General features: G+C 43.7%; 1 protein-coding gene across 1 annotated transcript in view; it reads right to left on the bottom strand.

Annotated features, from left to right (window-relative positions):
* dner (delta/notch-like EGF repeat containing) overlaps positions 1-26,088 on the bottom strand; it is a 54,349-nt gene extending 28,261 nt beyond the window's left edge. The window contains 2 exon segments of the mRNA XM_084352176.1: positions 25,487-25,719; positions 25,722-26,088. Coding sequence (XP_084208302.1) covers positions 25,487-25,719; positions 25,722-25,833 — 345 coding nt within the window. The 5' untranslated portion in view covers positions 25,834-26,088.
* Positions 26,089-26,556: the final 468 nt, after the last annotated feature.

Raw genomic sequence — 26,556 nt, 5'->3', positions numbered from 1 at the left:
TTACAGTAAATCCAGCCCAGCAGATCCGAAGCTGCCCTCTGACCTCTGAGAGAGTGAAAAGAGAAATTCTCCAGATTAATAATTGTGACAAAGTTGCCTGCTAGCTTCTTTATATCACTTCATGCTGAGGCTGAGATGAGTTACTCTGCAGCCTGCAGAAGGTGTATGTGGTAAGCTGATATTAAAAAGTAAGTGGGTGGTGATAAACAGTGGGCATTATTACAAAAAGCGATGCAGTGTAATGATTTTCTCCACAACTCTGTTGTTATATAAAAACATACCCTGCCAACTTTTTAAGAGCTCAGAAAAACAGTCTTGTTTGTAGCCTGGACATGATTGAGCAGTATGTTATCCTTCAAATAAAGCTGTAAAGCGATCAATAGCATGAGTTATAAGGGGCTCCAGTGTGTATCGCCTGAATCTGCTCAGGAAAGAAGCTGAAACGCTGTATGTGCAAGGTGTGTTTTGCTGGTCAGTTATTTGGTGAAGGCTGCAGTGTGAAAGTTATGTTTTCTGTCACCTTTTCAATATATATATTATGTTTGGTGTACTTCTGGACTGGTTCTGTTTTTTTACAGTTTGGGCTTGAGGGAAATCATTCAACTTTTAAGAAACAGTCTGGGTTATTGAGGAAATTGTTGTGCCTGTTTGTTGTGGAAGAACACGACCGGCCTGCACAGAGCCCTGAACTCAACTCCATCCAACACCTCTGGGACAAACTCAAACACTGACTGGGAGCCAGACCTTATTGACCAACATCAGTCTTGGACCTCGGTAATAAGAGCAAGTGCCTGCAAAGAAGGTACATTATGTGCACATTCAGTCCCAGTTGGTTACAAGTGGAGCAAGAGGCCTCAAAGCAGCTTTATCGCCTGAATCTGCAACTCCCCTCATCTTACCTGTGTTTCAGTTCATTGTTCAACTGTCCAGCCCAAAACTTTACTGTTGTAGGAAGCTGTTCTCAGCGAAAAGGGTCTAAAAACTCACTGGACACGCCCTGCTCAGCATCAAACAGCAGACAGACACAGTATTTCCCTCAGGAGCTGGTGAAGACCAAAAGAGGAGCTAAAAGACAGAAACTATTGGCCATCAGGTGGACTGAAACCAGACTTCAAATTAATAATAATGTTGCTCTGCTACTGCTGGATGTGTAAATAATCACCTGTTCATTGTATCAACCTAAAAGGTGATGAAAAATGACAACATACTGTAGGTCGACCGTGAAAGCAGTTTATTACGATCCAAAATGACGTTTCTTGTCAGGCAGCGATCTCTAGTGGCTGTAATAATTATTACAGCAGCAAAGGAGGAAGTCAGGGGAAGTCGTATAAAGAGTGACAAAGTCCATGTAGAGAGGAGGTCGGGGGTGGATGGGTGGGAAACACAAGCACAGGACTTTCACCCATAGAGACCACTGTTCACGTCCAGTGTGAAAGCAAAAGGCAGTGGTGAGTTATTTTAACTCACTAACATAGTGAAGTTATATCATGTACATTACAAAACGTACATAGGTAACATTTTAATTTTATCCCGCAATGTTAGCCTGAACCTAACCAAACTGTGACGGTACAGCAAAGGTCCGCTATGCCATGTTGTTTTGGGAGTCGTTGGTAAAGTATGTTCTGGAAATGTCAGTGTTGCATCACCAAGTGGCTGAAAAGAAACTGTTGTTGCAGGTTTAAATTATTCATGACTTTGCAAATTCAGTGTGCGGACATATTTCTTAGTTTAGCAATATCTACCCAAACATTATGGGAAGTCTTCCCAGAAGAGTTTGTATAATATTTGTGGTTCCTCTTTGTTCCTCGTAGTCACTTTAACTATCAATTAACGCTTAAGGACCTTAATGCAAAGCGTTACTGATTTTGTTTTTATTGAAGAGGGTTTTCTCTGAACGGGCATATCAGCAGCAAAGTTCAACAAGCACCTGTGGACCTACAGGCCTGATGGACCTTGAGCCATCAGCTGTTTCATAACAGCTTCAAATGAGCGCTCCATTTCACCAGTTTATCAGCCACTTACTGTTTATGGCTGACTCATTTGAGTGGTGGGCCATAATACTTCAGGGGTTCACTTTAATGGCCAGATCGCTCAGCTAATCACACACACAAAATGAGTTTTGAAGGGCAGCCATGACTCGTACAAAAACACAATTGAAACAGACGTGACGAAAACAGCAGAGTTTCATATGAAGGGACTGTAGGAAAGTACTGCAGTGTGACCCCCGACAGCTTTATCAGTACTTTCTTTGGACTTCACAGCCTCCTCCTAGCCTCCACCTTTTCTGAATCCCACAACAACACACGCAATCCCAGGTAAAAGTGAGAGCGTGTCTCCTTGAGAAGCTGATACGGACACTCGGCAGTTCGCCTGAAATTCTTCTACAGCTCCTTTATAATGATCAAGATGTGTTGCCATGGCTACAGTAGCTAGGTAACGTGAGAGCAATTAGCACAAAGTACAGCGTGATAAGTGTGTTTGTGCGCGTGTGTGTGTTTTCACGCCCCCACCACACCTGTTCTCCACACATACAGTATCAATATTTGCCCAAAACGTCCCATCGCGCTGCACAGAGACGATCCATCTTAAAATCCACTTATTTCCTCATCTGGGCTGTTTATCACCATTTTGCCTCCCTCAGTCAGGCTGATAGCACCCCCCTGCTGTGGAGGGAGAATAGATACAGAGAGAATTTGCTTAATCACTCGCTCATGAAAACACTTGCCCACAAATATGAATGTCCCCGCAGGAGCTCAGAGAGGGTAGATTTGTCTCATGAAAGGATCCCGCAGGGATGAAGGGACACGTATTGGTTCTCGATAACATCTGGACGACTGTAATCCACGGATGCCACAGTGTCTACTGGGGAAGTTTGAACCCTGACCGCACAAAATCTTCAGTCGCTACCTCCTCTTTCTTGTTTGAATCCGAGCTGCAGCTTTGAAGTCGGTAACCATAATTACTTCCAGGAATAGTGTGCATTGTTGAAGCGAGTCTTCTCTGCTTTCTTTTTCTCACCAGTGTCAGCTGGGAGAGCGATTGCATCACAACCACCGACGTGAGAAGAGTTTTCTTGTGCAGAGATGTAATGAGACTGGCTGAATGAGGCTTTCTGAACCTCACTTTTTCGTGCATATGCAGTTAAAACATAGTACAGACTGAAAGCCAATGCACTGACTGACTGATTGTTTCCGATTTGAAAGAGAAGAAGAAAAGAATGGGGTGAGAATGTAGACGCAGATACAGTATCGATGAACTAATCGTCACATGCTCCCTCTCCACATCCCTGAACTCGTATTTTGATTGTAATACATTTGCCAAAAACAAGACAAAACACGTAAAAAAGTAAAAAATAATTTTGACTGATGGCTCTTTCTTTTTTCATAGTTTCTAGAGATATCGCGATAATATCATTATCCTGTATTTGTTTGGCAACGATAACCGTGTGGTTAAGACTAACGGTCTACAGCCATGCTAACAGCTTACTGAGGTTTTATACTGGCATAGCAGTGCTTGAGCAAAATACTAACATCAGTATGCTAACATGCTAATATTTAGCTGGTATAAAGTTTACCACTTTAGCTTAGCATGTTAGAATGCAAAGCATTTCACAATATAGCCCTGCAGGAATGAGTCCTAAAACCTGGAAGTAAGTTAGCATGTTTACACTGACGAATCTCTTGTTCCATCGCCTCATTAATGTTTTTTGGTTAAATGTTTGAAATCAGGTCTGTAGTTAAACACAAGCTTAAGAGATTTTCACGTTTTGTTCTACGACATAAAATACATCAGTCAGTGGTGGTGACGTTGAAGTCATGCAACAGCAGTGTATTCTGTTTATAGTCCACATATAGCCTACCTAAATGTATCATAGGCTTGTTTTTACCACAGAGCCTACAATAATCCAAAATCCAATTCAATAACCCAACAGGCTTTTTGACACGGAAACCAGGCGATGCTAACATCCAGGTTAGCCGACAAAAACACGTCATCCCTACTTTCAGTATTGTTCGCAGCAGGGTAAACCGCTCTCTGTCCTCTTTGTTTCTTATTTGTTGTGGTGCTGCGGTGGTGCGAACCAATCACAGCCTGACCTGAAACATAATAAGCGTCTATGTTTGAAATTCAGTTGAAGTCCAGTGGCAGTCGAGCACTTTGAATTTCCATTTCTGGTGCATTTCAGCCACAACTGTCTGCTCATAGAGGTTAGTGGGTAATTTAATTTCTTCACCTGGTGCCATTTTGAATCGATAAGATGGATTGTCTGTGCCAAACATCAGCCAGGCGTTCATCAAAGTGCTTATTCTGAAGTTTCATCAGCAGAACTGTACGTTTACCCACGGATGCGGGAACTAGGGGTGCTGAGGGTGCTGTCAAATTTACAAAAAAGGCACAAATAATTCATAACTTTCCAGAAACAGCACTTCACACAGTTTATAAAGTTTCTCCTAACTCAACAACTCACAAATTGAGTAATTTTATAAGGGAGTCAGGGGAATTTCTCTCCCTCGTTATCTCCCTGCTTTTGTTGACCGTACTTGATGCGGCTGCTTCGACCTACAGTAGGTTGGTGTTTAAGTTTGCCGTCTGCTGTGGTGCAAAACCTCTCCTATTTAAAGATTAGATACATGTCGTCCTGGCCATCCTATTAATACAAAAAACATCAATCAGCCATCACCATCAGAAATCTGTTCTATCATTTATTTTCAATTAAAGTGTTTCAGGCTGTGATAAGGCAACGTGCTGGCTGCAGTCTGACTATCAGCAGAAACTTCATGTGTCTACAGGGGTCTCATATTTCATGTTTTACTAATGAGAGACGTAGTTAAAAATTGATACTGGTCTGATCTAGATCCATCTTCTTTTTAAGACGGAGTGTGTACATGTCAAGCAGTCGCTGTTTGCTGAATTCAAGGCTACAGAGAGAAACTGGAGCATCTCTCTGCTCCGCGTTACCTCAGAGACGCTGAACAAATATCAAGAGAAAAAATAAGGCAGGGGGGAGAGTACAAAGCCGCAACACACAGGCCATGTACTTTACAACGCACACACAGCTATAACTACATTACTCTCCACGGATCGACAGCTGTGAAACACACTGCATCACCGCGGTGGGCAGGGAATTACAAGCAGAGCTACAACAGCCAAGGAACAAATACTCTGTAATTATATAATCAATCACACAGCAATTAGCTAGATGAACCGAATTAAACTTTCATATAGCCAGCAGTAATTTTTATCTCGAATGTGCGGGGCTTAATGAGCACCAGCAATCCAGCTAAAACAAAATATTTAATTCATGATAGTGACAAAATAATACTTGAAAATTATCCCTAAATAGAGCCATTTCCCCCCCGCAGATGTCTGCTCTCGTGAGGTTTGAGCCCTGGGATCTGATCTGATTATACGAAGACGAACCAAAAACAGATCCAGAAATTAAGTCAATACATTCAGAAAACCATGAAAATTGCCGCTGGTACGTAATTAACTGTACTAATCAAGTGGAAAAATGTGCTGCTGTCAAAATATGTGTGCGTATGTGTCCACAGGAATGTGTGGAAGTACCGCACAGTATTTTTTTTTTTTTGGAGTTTGGATTTTTGTTGCACTTTCCCAGAGTGCATCCCTGCTTTACGAGCGGACTGACTCGGGGATTTAAATGCAGCCAAGCAGGAGGAAGTGGGCCAAACGAAGCATAAAATAAAGCAAATAAACCGAAGAGCGAGAAATCAACAAAGCAGAAAAGTGGTTCAGACGGTAGTTGATGAAGACACAGGAGCTTTTCTGGATACCAAACAGTCTGCGGCGAAGAAGGAAGCTTTCCTCTAATTATGAGACACACGGGGCTCTGTGAAAACCACAAGCAAGGATTGGCCTCCCCCCCACAGAAACAATGAAGCTGTGGGGAATGCGTTATATGGATTTGCTCAGTCAAACTGTCTCATACTGCAAAGTGACAACAAGCTTGTCAATGGAACGAGCTCAGTCTGAGGCTTTTTATGTAATTCTCACATCATGATGCAAGACTGTGTCAAACATTTCTATCCTTGGCAGCGAAGTGACGGTTTTGTTCGCAAGAGGATCAACATTTTTGCAAGCGAGTCTAATCTCTCTCTTCCTTTCCATAATACAAAAGACTGACAGGAAACCAGCTGAGTAACTGCTTAAGTGTCGAATAAAACTGAGAGACTCGATGAGTCACTGCAAATGTGAATATTTTAGGATCCCGTAAGTTTTAATTTCAAACTCTGTGAGCAGCTGACACTGCGGCTTACTGTTGATGTGATATGAACAAATACCGACACTGTCAAAAATGTCATTTCACTTCAACTCCGAGGACGTTTGACATTTAGTGTCTTGAAACAAACGCAGTTTCTTAAAAATCTAAATATACTATACGCCTGAAAAACTGAATAAGCTAAATACATTTCACCACCATGTCACAACCAAGATGGCTGCTATGGTAAGGTTGCTTCCCTTTGACCAAAAAGTCAATCCACTGTACGAAACAGCTGCACTTTTAAAATAAGTATGGATAATTTAAACATCAAATCATGACTCTCTGAAATGGGAAAAGGCCTGGATTTAGCCTACAAGACAAAAAAGAGGAACATTGGAGTCCTCATTGAGATAAACCGTATTTTACATAACTTTGCTGGTAATTATCAAATACTGTAAAAAAAAAAAAAAAAGCAGACTGTATTGTTTACTGGAGTCACAAATCATCAAAACCCACATTTTTCAGTGAATAAGCATTGATACACGGACATTAAGCTAGGCTACCTGTCCTGCTTAGCACCAAGCAGCAGACAAAGTTAGCGACTAGCTAGTAAGGAAGGTCTCGCTCAAGCTAAAGACCCAGTTTCCTCAAGAGTCGGTGAAGAACAAAATGAGAAGTAAATATTGGACTTACTTTGTCATGTGGCGATAAACACAACAGCTAAATGCTAACGCTGCTGTGTGTCAGCTGAGAGGCTGTTTCTAGGCTAACCCGTTAGCCACAGCAACTTTGAGCTGAGAAGAAGCAGTGTGTTTCAGGTGGCACGATTATATTTATTTTAATATTTTATGATTATTATAGCCTCTATAATTGACTCAAAGTATCCCACAATGCATCACGAACGAAAAAGCTAACGTTACGCTGTAAACAAACTATCGCAGTCTCGTGACTTCAGCGTCACCGGTGTTAAACACTGTCACCTCAACACAAGAACATCCGTTAGGCCTATTTTATTTTTCTGAGCACTCCAGTTGAGCGCTCCAGCTCCAGCTCCAGCTCCAGCTCCAGCTCCAATCTTGAGAAACAGGGTAATGTGGTATTTTAAGCTTCTGTTTTAGCATTTAAGCAATATTTAGTCATTATCCCAGGCAGACATTATTATTGTTCTGATTTATTTCACCAATCAGTCAGAAATCCACCCAGCATGAAACCCCTCGTGATCCAGCTTCATCACGTCTGCTGTCAGCACACACACGACTTAAAGACGCTCAGCCGGAGACTTTCCTCATTTCTATCACGGTCATGAATGAAGGAGCAGGTGATTGGTAGGATGTACTCCACTGTTACTCTCCTTCAAAATGTGCAGGATGCTTTTAGACTGTTTCTGTCGCGGAGACAGTTGGATCGTCGGACAAAGAATAAAGGCACAGATATCGTCAAATAACATTTTAATCTTTTAAGCCTTGGAGTGAAACTGAATAATTGTGTTGTTGTCTTGGGACTCGGGCTCATTAAAATATATTAATGCTCTTGTCATAAGAAGAACCGATAGAAGCAGACCGTTGACCCATTTTAGGGACTGTGCCTTAGTTTAAGAAACACGACTGTAAAAGAAAACAGGCCACAGGCCAAATCGTTAACTGAGAGGAGAGGGGCAGCTGTCAAGTGATATAAGAGCTGAGGTGCAAACAAGGCTGTTCCGAGTACTTTAATAAAGATTTATTATAACCAAAAATCTTGAGAAAAGGAACACAAAACAGAACCGATCAGTCGACACTTTAATGATCCCCGCTGGGAAATAAAGATTGAAAAGCTTTTGTTGTTGTTGTTTTGTCAGCGTGATTTGTACTGCTGCAATATTGAAAATCAAAAAACGGTACAAAGAGAGAATGAAAAGATAAATGACCCACATGCCCAGATGTCTTCTTGTGGTTCGAGCGCAGTGGAACAAGCAGTCTTTAATGGTGGCCCAGTTTGTTCTGTGCACCAGCAGCAGCTCCTGTGAAAATCCAGCTCTGCAGCTTCAACACCGTGAACTACCCATACAATCACTGTGCCGCATCGATCTCCTTCAGTAAACGCTGTATGTTTTAACGAAAAAAATCAGTTTCTACTCAGTTGTCTTCACGAGGGCTGCAGTCTTCACCAACTTGTATAAATTATGTATTCGATCACGTTTCATCCTGTAAGCCACTTTGGGTTGGACATTAAACTGGAATGAAGAGTGTCAGCTGTCAGTCCTGCTAACTGTGGGATGATTGACACGTCTCAGACGGAGCTAAAGCAGGAAGACGAGGTGATCTCTGACAATTAACAACTGACCGAGAGGTTAAAGCTGCAGTAATCTGAATTCCTCATATTAACAATAGACTTGTGTGTGAAAAGGGGTCGCTCAGTGTCAAACCCACAGAGATTTATTACCTTTTCGATTATTATTTTGGTTTTCCAGACCGCAATTCTGCAACGCGACTCCAAATCAATGCTAATGTTTCTGTTCGTCTCCTGGGTGTGTAAATCAAAACTTTGCTGAAACAGATAAGTAATGAGGTGTCCACGAGGTATTTTCAGCTTGTTCTTCTGACCCAGAGTGGAAAAAAAACAATTATACGCCTTTAAACATGCATAAACATGTCACCTTTTAAAGGTGCAATATGTAAGATTTGGCCACCTGTCAAATTCATACTCAAAACAAAGTATCACCAAAGTAACTGCTAACTGCTACTAACTATAGCTGCCCTTAGCTAGTTAGCTCAGTTAGCCGTGCAGCCAGGAATTACTTTCAAGTCAACTTTCATAGTTGCCAAACTGTGTCATCACAACATCACGTGTTGCCAGGTTTTAATGTAACGTCATTGGTTTATATTGCCAGCACAGGAGCTTGGATGGGCCAAGGTTAGCTGGTTACCATGCTAACTTCAGTAGCTTTCTCTGTAACGTGAAGACTTTTTTACGATTCTGTTGATAATTTTAGTGATTTTTTGAACGCTTTCAACTTAAATTCATACATATCGCTCCTTTAATTTGATGTGGCAGATGTGATACCAAACCATTCCTCACACATCCAGCAGAAACAGAGCACTGTTATCGGGGTGTTGTTTCTCACAACTTGACTTTCACTGAAAACAGATGATGAAGAGAGAAGACACTTTAAAAAACATTGATTATTGTTACCTTAAAACACTTTTCTAACCGTCCAACCATATGTGAAAACTGTACAGAGCTATCCACCAGATATACAAAAACAGTGAAAACATTACATATACATTATTAAAAAGACCAACGAGCCAAACTCCCATAAAGTCTGTTGAGCCCTCATGCAGCATCATAAAACACATTATTATTCACAGCGAAGCCTGAAGGGGTGTAGCAGAAGAAAGATGGATTAGGCTCATTCACTCAGTCCTAAGAGCTGCCTGCTGATACCACTAACAAGCCTTGCTCAAAGGTTATTAAAGTACACATTATCTGAATCTAGAGGAAGAAATTACTTCACTAAAACTGATTTTGTGCATCAAAGCAAGCCACGTGACGCATCTTATTGATGAGTTGCCATCTCTGCCACAATTCGTGTTCACTATTACCTCTGTTTATATAAAACTACGCAACGTTTCTTCCTAAAAAGGATCGTTCTCAACTAAATTTGGTTCGCAGAATTCAATTTCCCTGCGATCTCCTCTCCGCAGAAGAGGAGCTCATACCCCAAACCATTCTGGGATCTGCAACCATCTGCTTCATATTCATCCAAGTGGTTGTACCAACTCGTAACGTGCGTTGTGGCCAGAAAAGTGTGTTTTTTTGTTTTTTTTAGCGATGCCTTTAATGTTATCTATTTCTGCACATCAAAGCCGCTGCCATCCCTCCCTCCCTCTCAAACTTCCTGATCACTTCCCGGCCCGGCGGCTTCAAAGCGCAACCCCTCTTTCAAAAATTGGATCCATGAAGCCAACACAAACATGGCCGAGCACCTTGATAAATTTCAATGTGGCCTTGATGCATAAATAGATGTAAATAGAGGTGCGGTGGAAAAAACATGCTAATGAGGGGAAACTTACTTTACATCACCGCATTTTGTCTCTTCCTCTCCTCGGCTTTTGATTGGAGCTTTATTGTTTTCGCGGAAAATCTGTCAATCAAAAGCTGAGACGCAGCGGGAGGACACTCACTCTGCTCCGCAAGGGTCGCAGCGCTGTTATCAAACAAATGACATTAAATAACCTCCCGTGATTGCTCACCCCTCAGAAGACAATTACCTCTCAAATGTCAAAAAAAACCAGACAGAGAGATGGAAGGGGATTGATGCAAGGAAATGAAATCAAGAAGACGAGGTGGAGAAGAGGAGGAATACTAAGTGAGAGGAGAGTGATTTAAGAGAGGAGGTGCTGCGAGGATCTATTTATACCTATCCAAGAAGAGCCGGGGCTGCAGGGGACGCGGGCGTCTCTTCTCCAGGGCTGGGACACAGTTGTCTGTCTTCTCATTCATCAGACGGGGACTAAATGGATCAGAAGCCGCTCTTGCACTGACAGATAGAAGGTGTTTTGTTGTTTTGTATTACATCTCCCGTGTGCAGCGTTCACACATTACAGTGACAGCAAGTGCGTCTGCTTGATAGATAATTTCTCTAGTGAGGGCTCCTCACAACATGGCAGTTGTTCTCGATCAGCTGTGACTCCATCCCAGTGTTGAGACTGTAGTAATGTTAGCAGTCACGACTACAGCTGACTACAACGCAGCGAAACTAAGGCAGCACTTTAGCCGACAGACAAGAATTAGACACTGACAGCCCTTAACAAAGACTTTCAGCTGCTCGATCCGATGTTTCATTATGTTATTAAATAAATATGAATTAGTTCACGATGAAAACATATGAGTGAGCTAACTGAAGCAGAAAATCAGACTTTGGTTTGGACCAGTGTCCAAAAAGCTGGAGTGATTTTCTTGTGTGGCATCTGTTTATGGAGAAATGATGCAGTGTTGTCTTCATGCAAAGCTTCAATGATCTGAGAACAGGAGGTTCACACTGCAAACACAATCAAACTGGCATGTTTACACCAGCAGAGTAGAATAAATTCAAATGAAACAAATTGCAATGTGAACAGTGGCACGAATAAAGGAACAGTAACTTCTAACACGTGACTCAGTTCATTCGATACGGGACATAATGTCTTTTGGGCCAAGTGTTCCTGGTTTTCCCACCATGTGTCTTCCACCTGGAGTGAGTGTGTTGGCATTTGTTCACAACTTCTTTTTGGACACCAAACTCACCTAAAGTGTACTGCTCCTACTTATGTCATAGTTTTTGGTTTTGTTATTTCCTGTTTTATTTTGAAGTCCTGTCCTCATGTGTCATGTTTAGCTTTTCATTTCCTCCTTCTCCTCCTCATCTCTTGTGTATTCAAGTCCTTGTCTTCCCCTCTCTGTTTGTCACTTCGTCTGTTGTCGTCCTTGTGTTCCTGTGTCTCCCTCTCCCATCCTCCTGTCATGTTTCTGGCTTTTGGTTCCTGATTCCTCACGTTATTTCTGTTTTTTAAGTGTTTTGCTTTGTTTCTTGGGTTCGTCCTGTTTTGTTTTCTTCCTTTTGCTGCTACATTTTTTGGATTTGTCTTTTCTGCTTTTGGTTATTAAAGCTCGCTTTTTCATTAAGTCACTTGTCTGCCTGTGTATCTGCGTTTGGGTCCCCTTTGTGTAACAAGACAACCTACCTCAAAAGGATATGCAGTTACATTAAAGGGACAGTTCACCCCAAAATCAAAAAATACATATTCTTTTACCTGTAGTGCTACTTATCTATCTAGATCTTCTTGGTGTGAATTGCCAAGTTTTGGAGATATCGGCTAAAGAGCTTCTCTTGAATATAACGAGACATAAACCCTTCAGGTCTTAGATCGGTACTCAATAAATTAACATCCATGCATGATGTGTGCATGTTTATTTGACGCGGTTGAGGTGATGGTGATGGTTTATCATCTGCAGTATGAAATGTCAGTTACATCTTTGCAGTTGTGGTCTGACAGTAGACATACTGTAAGTGTGTCGCTCATACATTAGATATCAAGGACATTGCAGCAATAACTATGTGCGCAGCAGCTGTTGCTGTACTGTTCTCTCTGCTGCCTTCTCTAAACCATTAAATCAGATGCAGCCTCTGCTGGGCTCCACAGAAGACTTAATGATTTGGATGGACGCCCTCCTCCTGGCTTTTAAGCTGTCTCTCTGTATGACATGCTGTTTCATCATTACTTTCTGCATAAAAAGTCACTGCCCACTGCGATCTGACTTACTGAGGAGCAGGAACATTAGTTATTATACATTACAGTAAATTTAGAGTAACAGGTTTGGATATATGTGCTCTGTGGTTTGTGGTTATAGCATGAATAAATGTCTTTCTGCAGGAAGGAGAAAAACGCTATAATGCAATATAAACGTCTTTCTCTCTCTCGGGCCACAGCTGGTGGAGATGGATGTCGTTCTGTGCGGTGATCTACGAGCCTGCCGCTCGCTCTGACCTACATACACAGAAGGTTCCTTGCAAAACAAGATATCCACTGTAAGAAAAAACAGGTGACACCTACCGCTGACATGATTAAACAGGCGCGGGCATGAAAGCAAAACAGTTTCAGGCTCTAAATCAAAGACACGAGGCGTCTCGTTGATTCTGAAAAACTGTGATTTTTCAGGTCGCATTTTATTGTTTTAAATTGGTCGTGGCATTTATTAAAATAACCAAAATCCCTCTTTGCTTCATGTCAGGCTAAAAATGGGTCTGGAGTTGGTCCTGCTGCCACAGGGAATTAGTCACTGCAGCGCTGGAAGTGGAACATCCTGTTCCCATTGTCACTACAAAATCTGACATAAATGATCACCGTTCATTTTACCTGCCTCTCAGGAAGTCAGGTAACAACGGGAGGGCTATTTTTCACAGGAATATCTGGATCGTACCAACTAGCAACATAGAAAACATGTCATACTTCCTATTGACTGCCCAGTGTGCTTCATGTGGGCCACAGGATTTGTTCTGTTCCCTCTCTGGATAACAAAAACATGAACAGGAAGTAGCTCTGACATTTTCTGTGTTATGTACTCTCCACCTGTTGATCTTTTAGCTCCCCTCGTCATTGCACTGTTGCCATGGAGACCCCAGAAGAGCAATGGGGGCACGGCAGCGAAAACTGGGCCTCATAGTGGGAGGCGACACCGGACATGTATCAACGCAGTCCTCCCACCAGCTTTTGTGGGAGCAAATGCTTTTTGAAGTGACGACAGCGCAGACGCAGCGCTCCATTCTGTTTGAGGAGCTCCAGACCATCTGACAGCGATCTGCAACACCGCCTACAGAACATGCTCCAATGATGACAGGAAGACGGAGCGGGGTGACAGGAAGGATGATCAGAACCGACAGTACCACCGTATGACGCCGGGGCACAGTTGCCAAAAACAAAACATAAATAGATATTTCTCCTCTCACCTGTCGTGCTATTTATCCATCTTTTGGTGTGAGTTGACACAGTTTTGAAGATATCAGCCACAGAGGCGTCTGCCTTCTCTGCAACATGAGGACCCAGACACACCAAACCAACATCCAACATCCAACATCCGTGAAATCATCCTGCCACCGATTCTATACACTCAATCAGCCAAAAAGCTGCCCGCAAGGGCCGTCTAGTGCCAATTGTGCTGGTAATACTGCAACAACTGAGGCCACAGATGCTCACTGATGACCCCGACATTGGCCGACCATTGGCCCAGTGTGTCATGCTATGCGGGGTTGAGTCTTTTGCGGAAGATGGCGAGTGACTCTGCTGTCCTGACATTGGTCGGGAGTTCGTTCCACCACTGAGGTGCCAGAGCAGAGAAGAGTCGCGACTTGGCTGGGCGGCCTTTGTTTGCCCTTAGCGATGGCGGTACTAGCCGGCCAGCTGATGTAGTGGAGCGAAGTGCTCGCGCTGGGGCGTGTGGTCTGACCAGTGTTTGGAGGTAGATGGGTGCAGTTCCGTTGACGGCCTCGAAGGCCAGCACCATCGTCTTCATCGTCACCACTGTGTCAGGGCCCTGATAAAACTAGATGCCACTCAGCTTGTGATGGAGGTCATGGTCGCCTGAAGACCTTTAATCCCAACGATAAAAAACTCAACAACAATGTCCCTCTCCAGAAATAATAATAATACCAAATTACAAAGAAGTGCATGAAAAGTTCTTAAATCCAAATTTAATAAAATTGAAGAACATCGTTTTGAGAAAACATCACATAATGCTTGTAAAAACCTCAATACAATTTGAATATGGATGAGGCAGATTTATGTAAAATATATTTATGTAACAGTCTATAAAAAACAACCTGAGTCTGCGTCACATCATTTATTTTATTTGAACATTTTGGTTTGACGTGCACGCTCACGTTAGAACCTTCCTCCCTCTATGATTAGTCTCGCCTTTCACAAAAACCCAATTTTTGGCGAACTTGCTCATTCTTTAAGACTGAAAATGTACTTTTTGATGAATACATTTGCGGCACAATCCCCAGACGACAGCCACACTTTCCACAGCTCCTTCCCTATCAACTGGCAGACAGGCCCAGCTGTTAATACGAGCTAATCTCTGTGTCTAACGCTCGAGGCTGGTGACTGCGCCCCGCTCCTCTGTCTGTCGGAGGTGCTCTCTCTCTCTTGGTCTAAGCTGGCATTTATTGTCGACGGCTAACAGAGGAAGTTCAGGACACACATCAGTGCACACACACACTCAGACACTGCAGCATACTGGCTTGCCTCCCAGTTGGCTTCATTAAATAACACATTGTCAGATCAACTTAACTGACATGTTGTGTGTGTGTGACAGCGGGAGTCAGTTCTGCATCTGTTACTGAGTCACCGTCATTTGGAGGGAAGGAGGAAACAGAGCAGAGGATGACACACTCTCTAACTCTGCTGTACACTCAGACACACTCGTATGGATCAGAGTCTGTGGTGTCCGAGTATGTTTCCTCGTGGATCTGCGTTTCCTCTTTCCTTGAGCCCTGACCAACCATCTCTGCATCACCAGTCACGCCCCTTCCTGTGGACCTCATGGTACCTTATTTTGGAAAAGAAACTGTACAGTGCTCAATGGGGAGAGACAAATATTTTTTTCATACCGCTTGAATTGTGCTATGAATCACACACATGATGTTTGTCCATTTAAAAAGTCATTTTCCAGGTCAAGAAAGTCGCAGCTTGTCGTAAAAAATGTAAAATATCGCCTAGTTTTGTGTTAAACCGCTCAGTGAACTGCAAAGTCTGACTCAACACGTGTCACCAACACCAACATGGCCGCCAACAATAAATCTGTCCATATTGACAACTGCAGTCATGTGAAACGAGAGCTGTCAGTTCTGTGAGCTGCTAATACGGAGGACCGACTCTACAAGGTTTAAGTTACAGGTTTTGGTGAGCATTCAACAAGAGGACGTCACTAACGCGGTTTGTCTCTCTCCATTCACCGCCATACAAAGCTTTCCCAAAATAAGATCCCATGGGGCAAACTGGAAGGGGGGCGTGACTTCTGCTCTCTGTTGACTTGCAATCCAGCTACCATGCTAAAATCACCAAACAGCCCAATTTTATCCTCGGGAGCTTGAGGAAATGGGAGCGAGTCGATCGTCTTGATCTAAAAAACACATTATGTACATCACTTTTATCCCAACTCCTCGCAGCTGCCGACTGCATCCCCACTGAATACCTGACGCCACATTTATTTATGTTTATCACCGCATTAGCTGCTATTTGTGAGCGGTGTGGGGTGTAGAAATAAGATTAGACACAAAACAAAAACAACATTTGAGTGTGGGCGAGAGCAGCTGGGACTGAGTCAGAAACACTCGGAGGCTGCAGCGTGAGGAAATATGGACATAATAAATGCACTTGTGTGTTTATGTGTAATTGAACACTATATTTTATTCTTACTCTGTACGTATGAATCCAAGTGGGAACAACAAGTGGGATTAATAACATCTTATTAATAACACGATTTTGTTTTCATCTAAATCTTAGCAAAACGGCTCAGTCTCAGCAAAACGCTTAGCTCAGGATAAAAGTTGTGAACTACACAGTCAACTGACCACGAAACTGAAGTGAGCAGGATGATTCGAATCAGGACAAGGATTCATGATTTCCACCTCAAACACACACACACACAACACACACACGCCTGCCTCCTGTCGCATACGCTCATTATGTTGACAGCAGCAACAACAAGACCGGTCATTAGGAACGACAGTACAATGATAGTGTCAGAGCAGAGGGTTATTATAGGGGTGAACTGCTGCTGAGTAAGAGCTGCTCTGCCCTTTTTGACATTATACTCTGGATGGTGACACATTTCGCTTCTCCATTAAAGATAAAAATAGCAATGAGGGCAGACAAAAAGCAATAAAAAAACACCTAAACTAAACCACTGGAGGAAATGTAATGACTTCATTTCTATCCAGGACAGCGAGGGAAGTTTCTCCGGCAGACTCAAGGAAAATTAAAGAGCCAACGACGCAGAGATAAGAGCTCTCCTCATGATGAGTGGCGCCGATAAAATAAGAAAAATGGCTGGCAGATATGCGAGCAGTCAGGAGTGCTTGAAAAATGCAGCAAGTGATTAGACTGTAGTTAGGGAGGCAAGAATGAAAAAAGCACGAGGGAGAAGCAGAGATGAAACATGACTGTAGTCTGACAGAGTTTATAATGTTTAAATCGTAGCTGGCAGAGGTGTGTGTACACATTACCTTCAAAGTGTGCTGTCTTGTCTTGTGAATAATATTTGCCTTCAGCTGTCTTGTGGTTGGATAATACATTTGGCATTTTCACTTTTAGGGATTCAGGTGTAGAGTGTCGTGAAATATAGAGAGATTTACTATTTAAATACGAGTCTACAGCCATGCTACGTAGCAGCAATGTGCTATTGCACAAATGCTAACGTCAACAAGCTTACATGTTCACAGTGAATATATTTTCTTGGGCCCCAGCTGGTACCACACAGGGGGGCGAGCTGACCATCGTCTACTTCAGGTCGGTGTATTACTATGGATAAGCAGCTCATACAACCCTGCATCAAAACACCTGAACTATCCCTTTAACCGTCTTAGTTCAGGATGTTGTTGTTGTTATTAAACACAAAGTGCAGCTGAGACTAATCAGATTTTCTATTCAAATATTTGCTCAAACCGATCGCAATGTTTGTTAAGGCTGCAAGAACAAGAGCTGGGTAGGAAACCTCAGTGTCAGTTGCTTGAAGCAGAAGATGCCGAGCCGTGATATTCATACTGCTCGTGGTCTCTGATGATACCTCTCTGCCTGCCAACAGACAGACTGATGTCTCATACCTGTCCAAGTTTTTCTGCCAAAACTCATCGTTGAGGTGTTTTTATCCATCGTTAGTATTTTCCACGTACACTCTTAACCTTAAGTGTCTACCAATTTCAAATCTGTCTGGTTCTGATGACCATTCTGTTGTCGACCATTTGATATCTTTGTCAAATGTTAGCTTTGTTGTTTCGAGCCAGCGGGGTGGCTTGTTTCATGAGTCGTGTCACGCTGTGTTACATTTGCTTCCAACACCGTCAAAACAATGTGCAGCTCAGCAACATCAAAACAGATGATTAGATGATTTGTTTTTCTGACAATGTAAGAAAAGTGTTTTGTGTGCAGTTGAAATCCCTGTTTATTATAGTGATGATCCCTGTCTGCCTGCTGACAAACAAACTGATGTCTAGACCTGTGTCTATATTCTTGGAAGAGTATTGTGGTCCTTGGTATGAGTGAATATACAGAGTATAAAGTGAATATTGTGACTCTAACATTGATCGTAGAAACATTTGATGACGAGTAGAACACAGATCACAATCATTGTTTCATGATAGTTAAAAGGGGAAAATGCATGTTTGATGCTCTAATATTTCATTTAATATCTCATCGTCAGCCTCCCAGCTAACTAACATTAGCTTATTTACCAATTTGGCCGCAGACTACACAACAGCTTCAGTTTACCAAGAACAAGCAGTTAATTAGTTAGTTAAACATTAGCTATTGGGTAGATTTAGTGGTAGCTCATCAAAGATGCCAGCAAAGCGACTCAGTACAGACTGTAAAATAAGCTCAGCAGGAACATCAGATAGGTAAACTATATCTTCAAACCTTACAGTTGGCTGAAAACGACAACAGAGATAATCAGCAGTGTCACAGTGATTCAGTCTGATGGACAAAGTGAAATTTTGACCTGACTGGTCTAGAAGAAAACTGAAGGGATCACCACTCAATCCAAAAGTGGAATTACTTCACATAATGTGAAGTCGTGGTGGCACAAGAGGAAAAGTCAGGGGCTACCAAACTCTGCAGGATTCCTTCTGCAGAGATCGTGAACATCTGGAGAAAATTTCACAGCAATCCGTTCAATAATTGTTGAGATACTTGCATGTGGACCCAAATGGTGGACTGCCATCTCTAGAATCTCACTGCTAGCGGGGCTAAAAATGCTAATATCTGACCTGGTTGAACACATCAAGCAAAACTAAATCAAATATATGACTTTCAGCTGTCATAACGGAGCCATACATTAGATTACTGTAGCGATCGATAGCCGCGGCACAAGCACTTGGTATTGAGCCGCACGCGTGCACTTCAGGCCTCCGTCATCCATATGTATCAGGCCTCACCAGCCCATCATACCGCCACCTCCTCATGCACTTCCCACAGATCAAAAGGCCAGGTGATGTGTGATATGGAAATGACCAAAGCGATTGGCCACGAGCCCTCCTGTTCAAAGGCAGCGCGGCCCGCCTCGTAACATCTAAGGACATCAACATGAATAGCGGCGATAGCTCGGTGATAATAGCTCAAAGGAGACTTTTTGTTGCTGATGGGTAGCTGCTGTATCAAAGGCACCAGCAGGGTTATAAGCAGCCTGTTACCAAAGAAACATCCCTGCTTTCATCAAACCATCAGTAACTGATTACATGCGGATGTGCATGTTTCCCTTTTGCAAATGATGCAACAGTTTGATGCTGTTTACCGTCTTTGACTGTGATTACCGTGACAATTTACTTTCACGCTCACAAGGAGGGATGCGGGAAGTCACTCACAGTAGGGGGTGCTGAGGGGTCGGTCTATGCAATGACGTCATTGTGAATGGTGCGCGACATTCATGTTTTTGTGTTACTTTAAATGGGCCAGAATGACTTATGCATAATAGTTATTACACAACAATTTGAGAACATTTTGCGCCACAGCAGACGGCAAACTGGAACACCAACACACCACGGGTCAAAGCAGCCACATCAGCTACAGTCAACAACAGCAAGGAGATGAAGAAGGAGAGAAAATTCCCCAGACTCCCTTATAAAATCTCCCAATTTTGTGAGCTGTTGAGTTTGGAGAAACTTTCCAAACTTTATGAAACGCTGTCTATGGCAAATTCTTAATCATTTGGGCCTGCTTGAAAATTCGGCATATGTTTTACATTAACTTATTTCTTTTTTTGTGTAAAAAAACATTGTATCTGTTTGTCCCAGCGATGTATGTATATTTGTCACTGTTAACAGAGACTCCAGCCTACAGTATAGTTATTACACTTGATTTATAAACCACAGAAGTGTAGAGCAACTTCAGGCTTTACTTCATCACGTTATGGTTCTTCAGCCCCCTCACCACTCCTACATCTTGCATCCATGCTCACAAGATATCTTATAATCTACAAGACACATGTTCCTCCGTGCTTCAGATGAACTGCTTTGATTTTAATGATTCCACATCCCTGCCCGTGGCTCGGGGGTCTACGCGGTGAGCCGTCTCTTTTATATCTTAGGGTGCGATGAACATTGTAGCATCTACAGGACGCTGGTGAGGCATTTTAGAAATTGTGATATCCTTAACGGTGACTTCAGTAACGGTGCTGAGAGGTATTTTGAGTGCAACAATGAGGGAGACAGAAATATCGCAGTAGTCATCAGAAACAACTTTGAAAAGCCTCTATATTCAGAAATAGAGGAGTGATGTTTAAGAGAAGAAACACTGATAAATAAAGAAAGAAGATATAAAAGAGAATAACATTTGTTCTCATCCTTATTATCATTATCATCACAATCACAGGATCATTTAAAGGACGCTCCCAAATAATATTGTGTCAACATTATTTGACATGTTGACGTGATGGCTGTGTTTGTCTCGTCTAAACTGTTGACAATTATATGTGACACACACAGAATCACTTTGAAGGTTCAATATTTCAGATTTTGAACATAAACACAGGAGCAAACAACTAATTGCGATGTAAAGATGAAGGCATCCTGAGACGTTATCTTTGAAGTTACACTTCCTCTGTGTGCGCTTTAATCCGAGCTTCTCTGTTCTTTGCTTTGAAAGCCGAGGCAGCCGCTCGTGCTTGTTAGTGCGTGTGAGCGTTTCCGGAGGAAGATGGTGGATTGTTGAGTCCGGTCGTCAGACACTGACGCTTTGGGTCGTTGGCGAACAACTCAATCCTGATCTTGATCTGAAACAATCAGCTGATGGATCAGTAACACATTGATAACTAATGAATTGTTTCATTTATCAAGCAACACTGCCTTAAAACTTCGTTCAACAGAAGTGCGTCACTGAATAGAGCAATAAAAAGACGTCCCTCTGTAGGAAAAGGGAGAGAGTCCATACACACATAAACTGTATGTACTGTATATGCACTGTATATATTTATATAGAGCCATGTTCCTCGTGGCTTCTGTCTCCTCTCCGACTAACAAGCGAGGGATTTCAAAGAGACCAAAGGCTGGTGATGAGCTTTGAGCTCGGCTTAATTGGATGCAGCTCAGGCGGTATCTGTAGCTGCAGAGTGAACGGCCCTGGGAGACAAGAGCTGACCACCACACACACACACACACACACACACACACACACTTCTTTCTCACAATTACAATGACAGCTTCAAGACACGTCTTTGTTTACTTGAACTGAGTCCTGTCAAAAAGTGGATTGTTTTTAACACTTGGGCGTGGGATGACGGTCACGTCCAGCCTGAAAAGAAAAACATGTTTTCTGTCCGCACCAAATTAACGTTACCGCCAACAGTTCGACGGGATTAAAAGGATCTCGGGTGTAGATAGCAAGTTTCTCGCTTGCATTCGCATGTTAACATCTAGTCAACATCTTTATCCTGTCGCTGAGTGTTGAGGAGATGAAACATCTGCCAAGTGTGTGAACATTTAGCTTAATGCAAATCAAGTTATGTGAAGTGCATGTTGTATTTTAACAGATACGTCAACGTGCTGTCACTTCAGCCAAGTCATAGCCAAGCCTATGTTCTTAGATCAAATGATAACACAGATGAGGCAATGAGTTTAAAGGAATAGTCTGTGTGGTAGATATGAAACTCGAGCCAGGAGAAGATTAGCTTAGCTTAGCATAAAGACTCAAAACAGCTAGCATGACTGTCCAAAAGTTAAAATTAAAATATGAACCTAGCTTGGACATGCTGACTAGGGCTATTTACTGGCTGTGAGAAGTGACTACCCGAAGTCTTGTCATCACACCAGGAGATAACTGCTCCAGACTGAGAAATACTCGCACACATAACCCCTTGTACAAGCGTATGGGGATTATGTTGTTTTTATATGTATAGTTTTTTAATTACTAAGCTTTAAAAGTGCTGGAAAGCAGATCTGGTTACCTTTGGACGGAGCCAGGCTACCCTGTTTCCAGCCGTTATGCTAAGCTAATCCACCGCCTGCTGCCTGTAGCTTCAATCTCTCAACTCTTGGCAGTAATGTGAATTAAAATGTTTAGGGTATATCTCAGAATATTACACAGACTCAGCCTAGCCTATTTCGAAAGGCCCGAAGACTTAAATTATGCATATAAAGCTGTGAAACAGAGGATGAGCGAGAGAGCAGCTGTACGTGTTGAAGAAGAAGGAACGACCAGGCGTAAAACCCTCACATGAGATGTAAAAAAAATCATCATGGCGAGGATCAAAAAGCCTCCAGTCCATCACGGCTCTGACACGCTCTACGCGAGCTAATTAGGTGAAGGCAGAACTATGTGCTGCAGAGACGGCTAAATTACTTCAGCGGCTCCTCGGAGACACTACCTGCTTCACCTCGCACAGTCCCGCATCCCCTTTCCAAATAACAGTGAGATAAAAAACTGTGTTCATAATGCCGGGGCGGCAAACTTCCCTTCAGTCTGCGACTTCTGCTATGATCCACTGCTTTCATAAAGCTGAACGTCTGAGCGACCCAGCCAGAGCTCCCTGTACGTGCACCATGACAGACGCCCTGTTTCGCGCCGCCACGGCCCTGTTGTGTTGTGGAGCGAGTTACCGAATCCATCAGGGCAAAACAACAGGCCTTTCAATAATGAATAAGCTCGAGACTGTGAAGCTAATAACTCACAGAAAGGCCGGTCGCAGTGAATTCCAACAGGACAACTTACAGGCAGCCATCCAGGAAAGGTGCAGGCCGATATTAAAACTCAGCGAGTTCAACAAATACAGCAGGTTTGTTATCCCCCCGGTGCCTGCTGCTGCGCTTTGCTTTTGGCTGCTTTGATTCCCGCAGTGTAAAACACAGCCAGGGGGGCTAAAGTCACAAAACTGGGATTAGCAACTCAGCCAGATAATTTAAAAAATGCTGCGAAATATCCTAAAATCAACAGGCATGACCGCGTTTTTAATCCTCAACCTATTGGAGTTTTAGTTTCACAGATTCAGCCTGGTCTTTGCTCTAATCCCGCTGTGTGAGCGGCGCCTCAGGTTTGACAGAGAGTTTGAGATAAAAGAAGAGAAGAGGATGAGTACGTGACGCTCATTTACAACATTATTTCTTCGCTAAGCTCCAAAACCGGGACTTGACTCTCTTTAAGAAGAGATCCATACTTTTCTCCCTCCCGCTTTTTCCCTCCGTCTCTTAAATCCTGCCTTCTCTACTCATTTTCTTCTCCTTCTTCTTCGATTTCTCATCCTCCTTTCTTACTGGACCATCTGTGTTGTGACGCATGCAGAGGACAGGGGGGAAAGCGAAGCAGCACCAAGCTCAGCCAATCAGGTCATTTACCAAATCTCAATTGACTGCTGCTCCAGTTTCCATGGAGAAGAAACAACCAGCGGGAGGGGAGGGGAGGCAAAAATCAATGATTCCCCCTCGGGGCCCAGCTTGAGGCCCGTGCCGGACCTGAGATTTGGCGCATAAGAGGGATAAAGCTGGAGTTTCACAGCAGAACACAGTGCTAAATGAGAGATTTTTTTCCCTCTCAGCATGAAAAACATGAAAACATCCCCTCCTCTCCTCTGTGCATGTATTGTCCAGCCTCAGCTCAGGCTGTGTGACAACACCATCCTCTGTGGTTTGTGTGGAGCCGAGCGCAGTGAAGCGGGCTGCAGAGGTAACAAACTGCAGCTGCTTTCTATTCTGAGACGTGAAACCAGGACAGCCAAGGAGACGGTGATCAGGTCCCTGGCTGAACGCTCCACTAAAAGGCTTCAATCCTGACTGCACACCTGTACATCGCTCTCACAGCTATGCATCCCCCTCGATGTAAACACAAGCGGGGATACGGCTGCCACCTGTTGGTGATTCAGCTAAAACTCACGCAGTCACCTTGCTGTTTCCCCTCCGTGATGCTGCAGCAGACTCATTTATCCTCTGCTGCTGCTGCTGCTGCTGCTGCTGCTGCTGGTGCTGGCGGATGCTCTCTTTCACCCCAGCATGACTCAGAGGCCCGGCTGACTATCGAGCCTCTTGCTACTGGTGCTCAGCCACCACCATTCATTGTAAAGCTCAAATGAATTTCATGCAATCCAGCAGAAGAGCAGGTTCGTGGTGTAAAAGAGGGCAGCTTCAGAGCATTTTGAATGTCCTTGACTGGGTAGAAGTGTGAATGTGTGTGTAGGTCAACTTCAGGGACAAGTGAGAGAATGGATGCGCGGAGGTCTTTGTTGTCGTTTCTCTTCTGCTTAAGAAAGCAAACCCAGTTCTGCCTCGTCTAATATTTTATTATCAGCCTTATTTTGCATTTTTCCAGGGATCCTGGAAATCTGGGGTCTCCGTATCAGACGTTGCAGCGTACAGACACAGCTGACATCACTTCCATCAAACAAAACCGTGAAATAATATCCTATAAATTCACTGGCAAACCAAATCTCAGCATGATGAAGGGCGTGAGAGGCAGTTGAAAGTTTTCTTTTGATGCTCAAGTTGATTATTTATTTTGCATTAAAGGGGGTAAAAACTGATATTTCAATGACGCTATCGTGCAAAATGGTGCCCAGAGAGACAAGCTAGCATTACATGGATAACTTTAAAGGAGCACTGTGTAGTTTCGGGGAAGAAATTCACAGTTTGTTTACTCAGTGACGATTTTTCTCTTCTGATTAAAATGTCTTCCTCAAAACTACGTATTGCATCTTTAAGTACTTTTCTTATTCATGACTGGTCAGACGTTCCAGTTAATGAATGCAGTGTTGAGGCTGCATCCCGGATGTAAATACATTCACCCATACATAATTTATTTTTTTATTTATTTATTACCTCAGTAGGCCGACACATCCAAATTAGAGCACAGCACAGAAACACACCCAACATCACTAGATATGCTGAAACTTTGCGTTGCTTTCCGTCTGCACGGATGTTAAAGCAAAACTTCACGGGAGAAAAAGCACAATGTTCTCGACAACAGTACATGGTTACACACACACACACACACACACGCACACACACAAATCTATAGTCTTTGCTCGCATCTCACTGCTGCCGCTCTTCCCTCCTGTTGCCACAGCAACGCAGCACTCGTCTCCATGTCTCATTGACAGCACATGCTCCCTTTAAAAGAAAAAAACACACACACACATCCAACAGCGAGGAGCGAGGAGACGCTCGCGCATACCGTCAACCAGATATGATGCAGGCTGATCACACACACATCATCCAAAGTGAGCCCTCGCTGGCTCCAGCAGGGAGATGAGCAGTGCTGATGTAGTTAGTGGCAGAGGTGAACAGACGCAAGGAGAAATGATAATGGATCTCAAAACAAAAAGAAACTGAAAGGATTCCTATTAAAAAAGACAAATAATGAGCAGATTAAGCCCCTTTTTCACTGACTTTTAAACTATTTCAAATGTGGACGAGAGCCTGTTTTCTCTGCACGAAGCCCAAACAATCAAATTAACACACACACACACACACACACACAACCCTCACATCTTTTACTTCTGAATCCTCTCCTCTGTGTCTGATCCTCGCAGACCGAGAACTGAACGTGTTCCTACCTCACAGTTGTGTCCGGTGAAGCCCTGGCTGCACGTACAGGCGTACTCCCAGGTGTCCTCTGGCCTGACGGCGGATGGCAGTGCCAGGCAGAAGCCCCCGTTGAGGCAGGGTCGGCCTTCGCAGGGGTCCGGGCGAGGTGTGGCCTGGGTCGGGGTGGGCTCGGCCGGGGCCGGGGTGTCCGGGGCCAGCTGGAAGGGAGAGGGGACGGCCCTGATGCTGCTGCTGCTGCTGCTCCGCTGCACAGGAGCAGGAGGAGGAGGAGAAGCAGGGGCTGCCTGAAGCTCCGTGCGATCTGTGTGGGACGGCAGCAGGGAAGTGCCGGCACACTGCACACACTCATCCTCATCCTGATCCTCTTACTCTGGTGTCTTTTCTTCTCTTCTTTCCGTATCGTGTGTGTCTTTCTCCTGCTTCCCTCAGAGCTTAAGCTGCTGCTGTTGGTGCCGGCTGGGCTCAGCGGCAACTGAGAGCTGAGTGAGTGTGTGTGTGTGTGAGAGCGTGTGCTGTGATGTTGAGGCTCAGCTGTGCGCAGGCAGAACGACTGAGAGCAGACTGGCTGATGCTGTGGAGGCTGAGCGAGAGAAGATAGGGATGCGGGAGGAGAAGGGGAGGGCTCTCGCTCCTTTTTGTCTCCGAGTCACTATGACGATGATAGCTGACGACACACGCGCACACACACACACACACCCCTCCACTTCCACCTTCACACACACTCCCCCCTCTCTCCTCTGCTGCACCCTCCTCATTTGGAGTCTCATCATCCATAACCTCTCCTTGAAGCCGGGCTTTCAAGGAGGGAGGGAGGCTGTAGTTTGGGAAGAAGGAGGAGGAGAAGGAGGGATGCTGCTGGTGGTGGTGCTGGTGGTGGTGGAGAAAATCCTCATCAGCTTGCCATATGATTAGCTGCTTTTCCAGTAACATAACCAGAATAACAGGCGGTGTAGCTACAAGTGAGGTGATGCAGTGACTAAAACAGCAGACTCATGCTGGTGGAGGGAGTCAAGGTGGTTCAAACAGGTCCCAGAGGTCAGCTCTTATTCAACACGGTATACAACAACTTCACTTCACT

The sequence above is a fragment of the Pagrus pagrus genome, assembly GCF_965226575.1.
Source record: "Pagrus pagrus genome assembly, chromosome: 4".
Taxonomy (NCBI): domain Eukaryota; kingdom Metazoa; phylum Chordata; class Actinopteri; order Spariformes; family Sparidae; genus Pagrus; species Pagrus pagrus.
The sequence above is the reverse complement of the archived record's forward strand: the minus strand, read 5'-3'. Positions and strand labels throughout refer to the sequence as shown.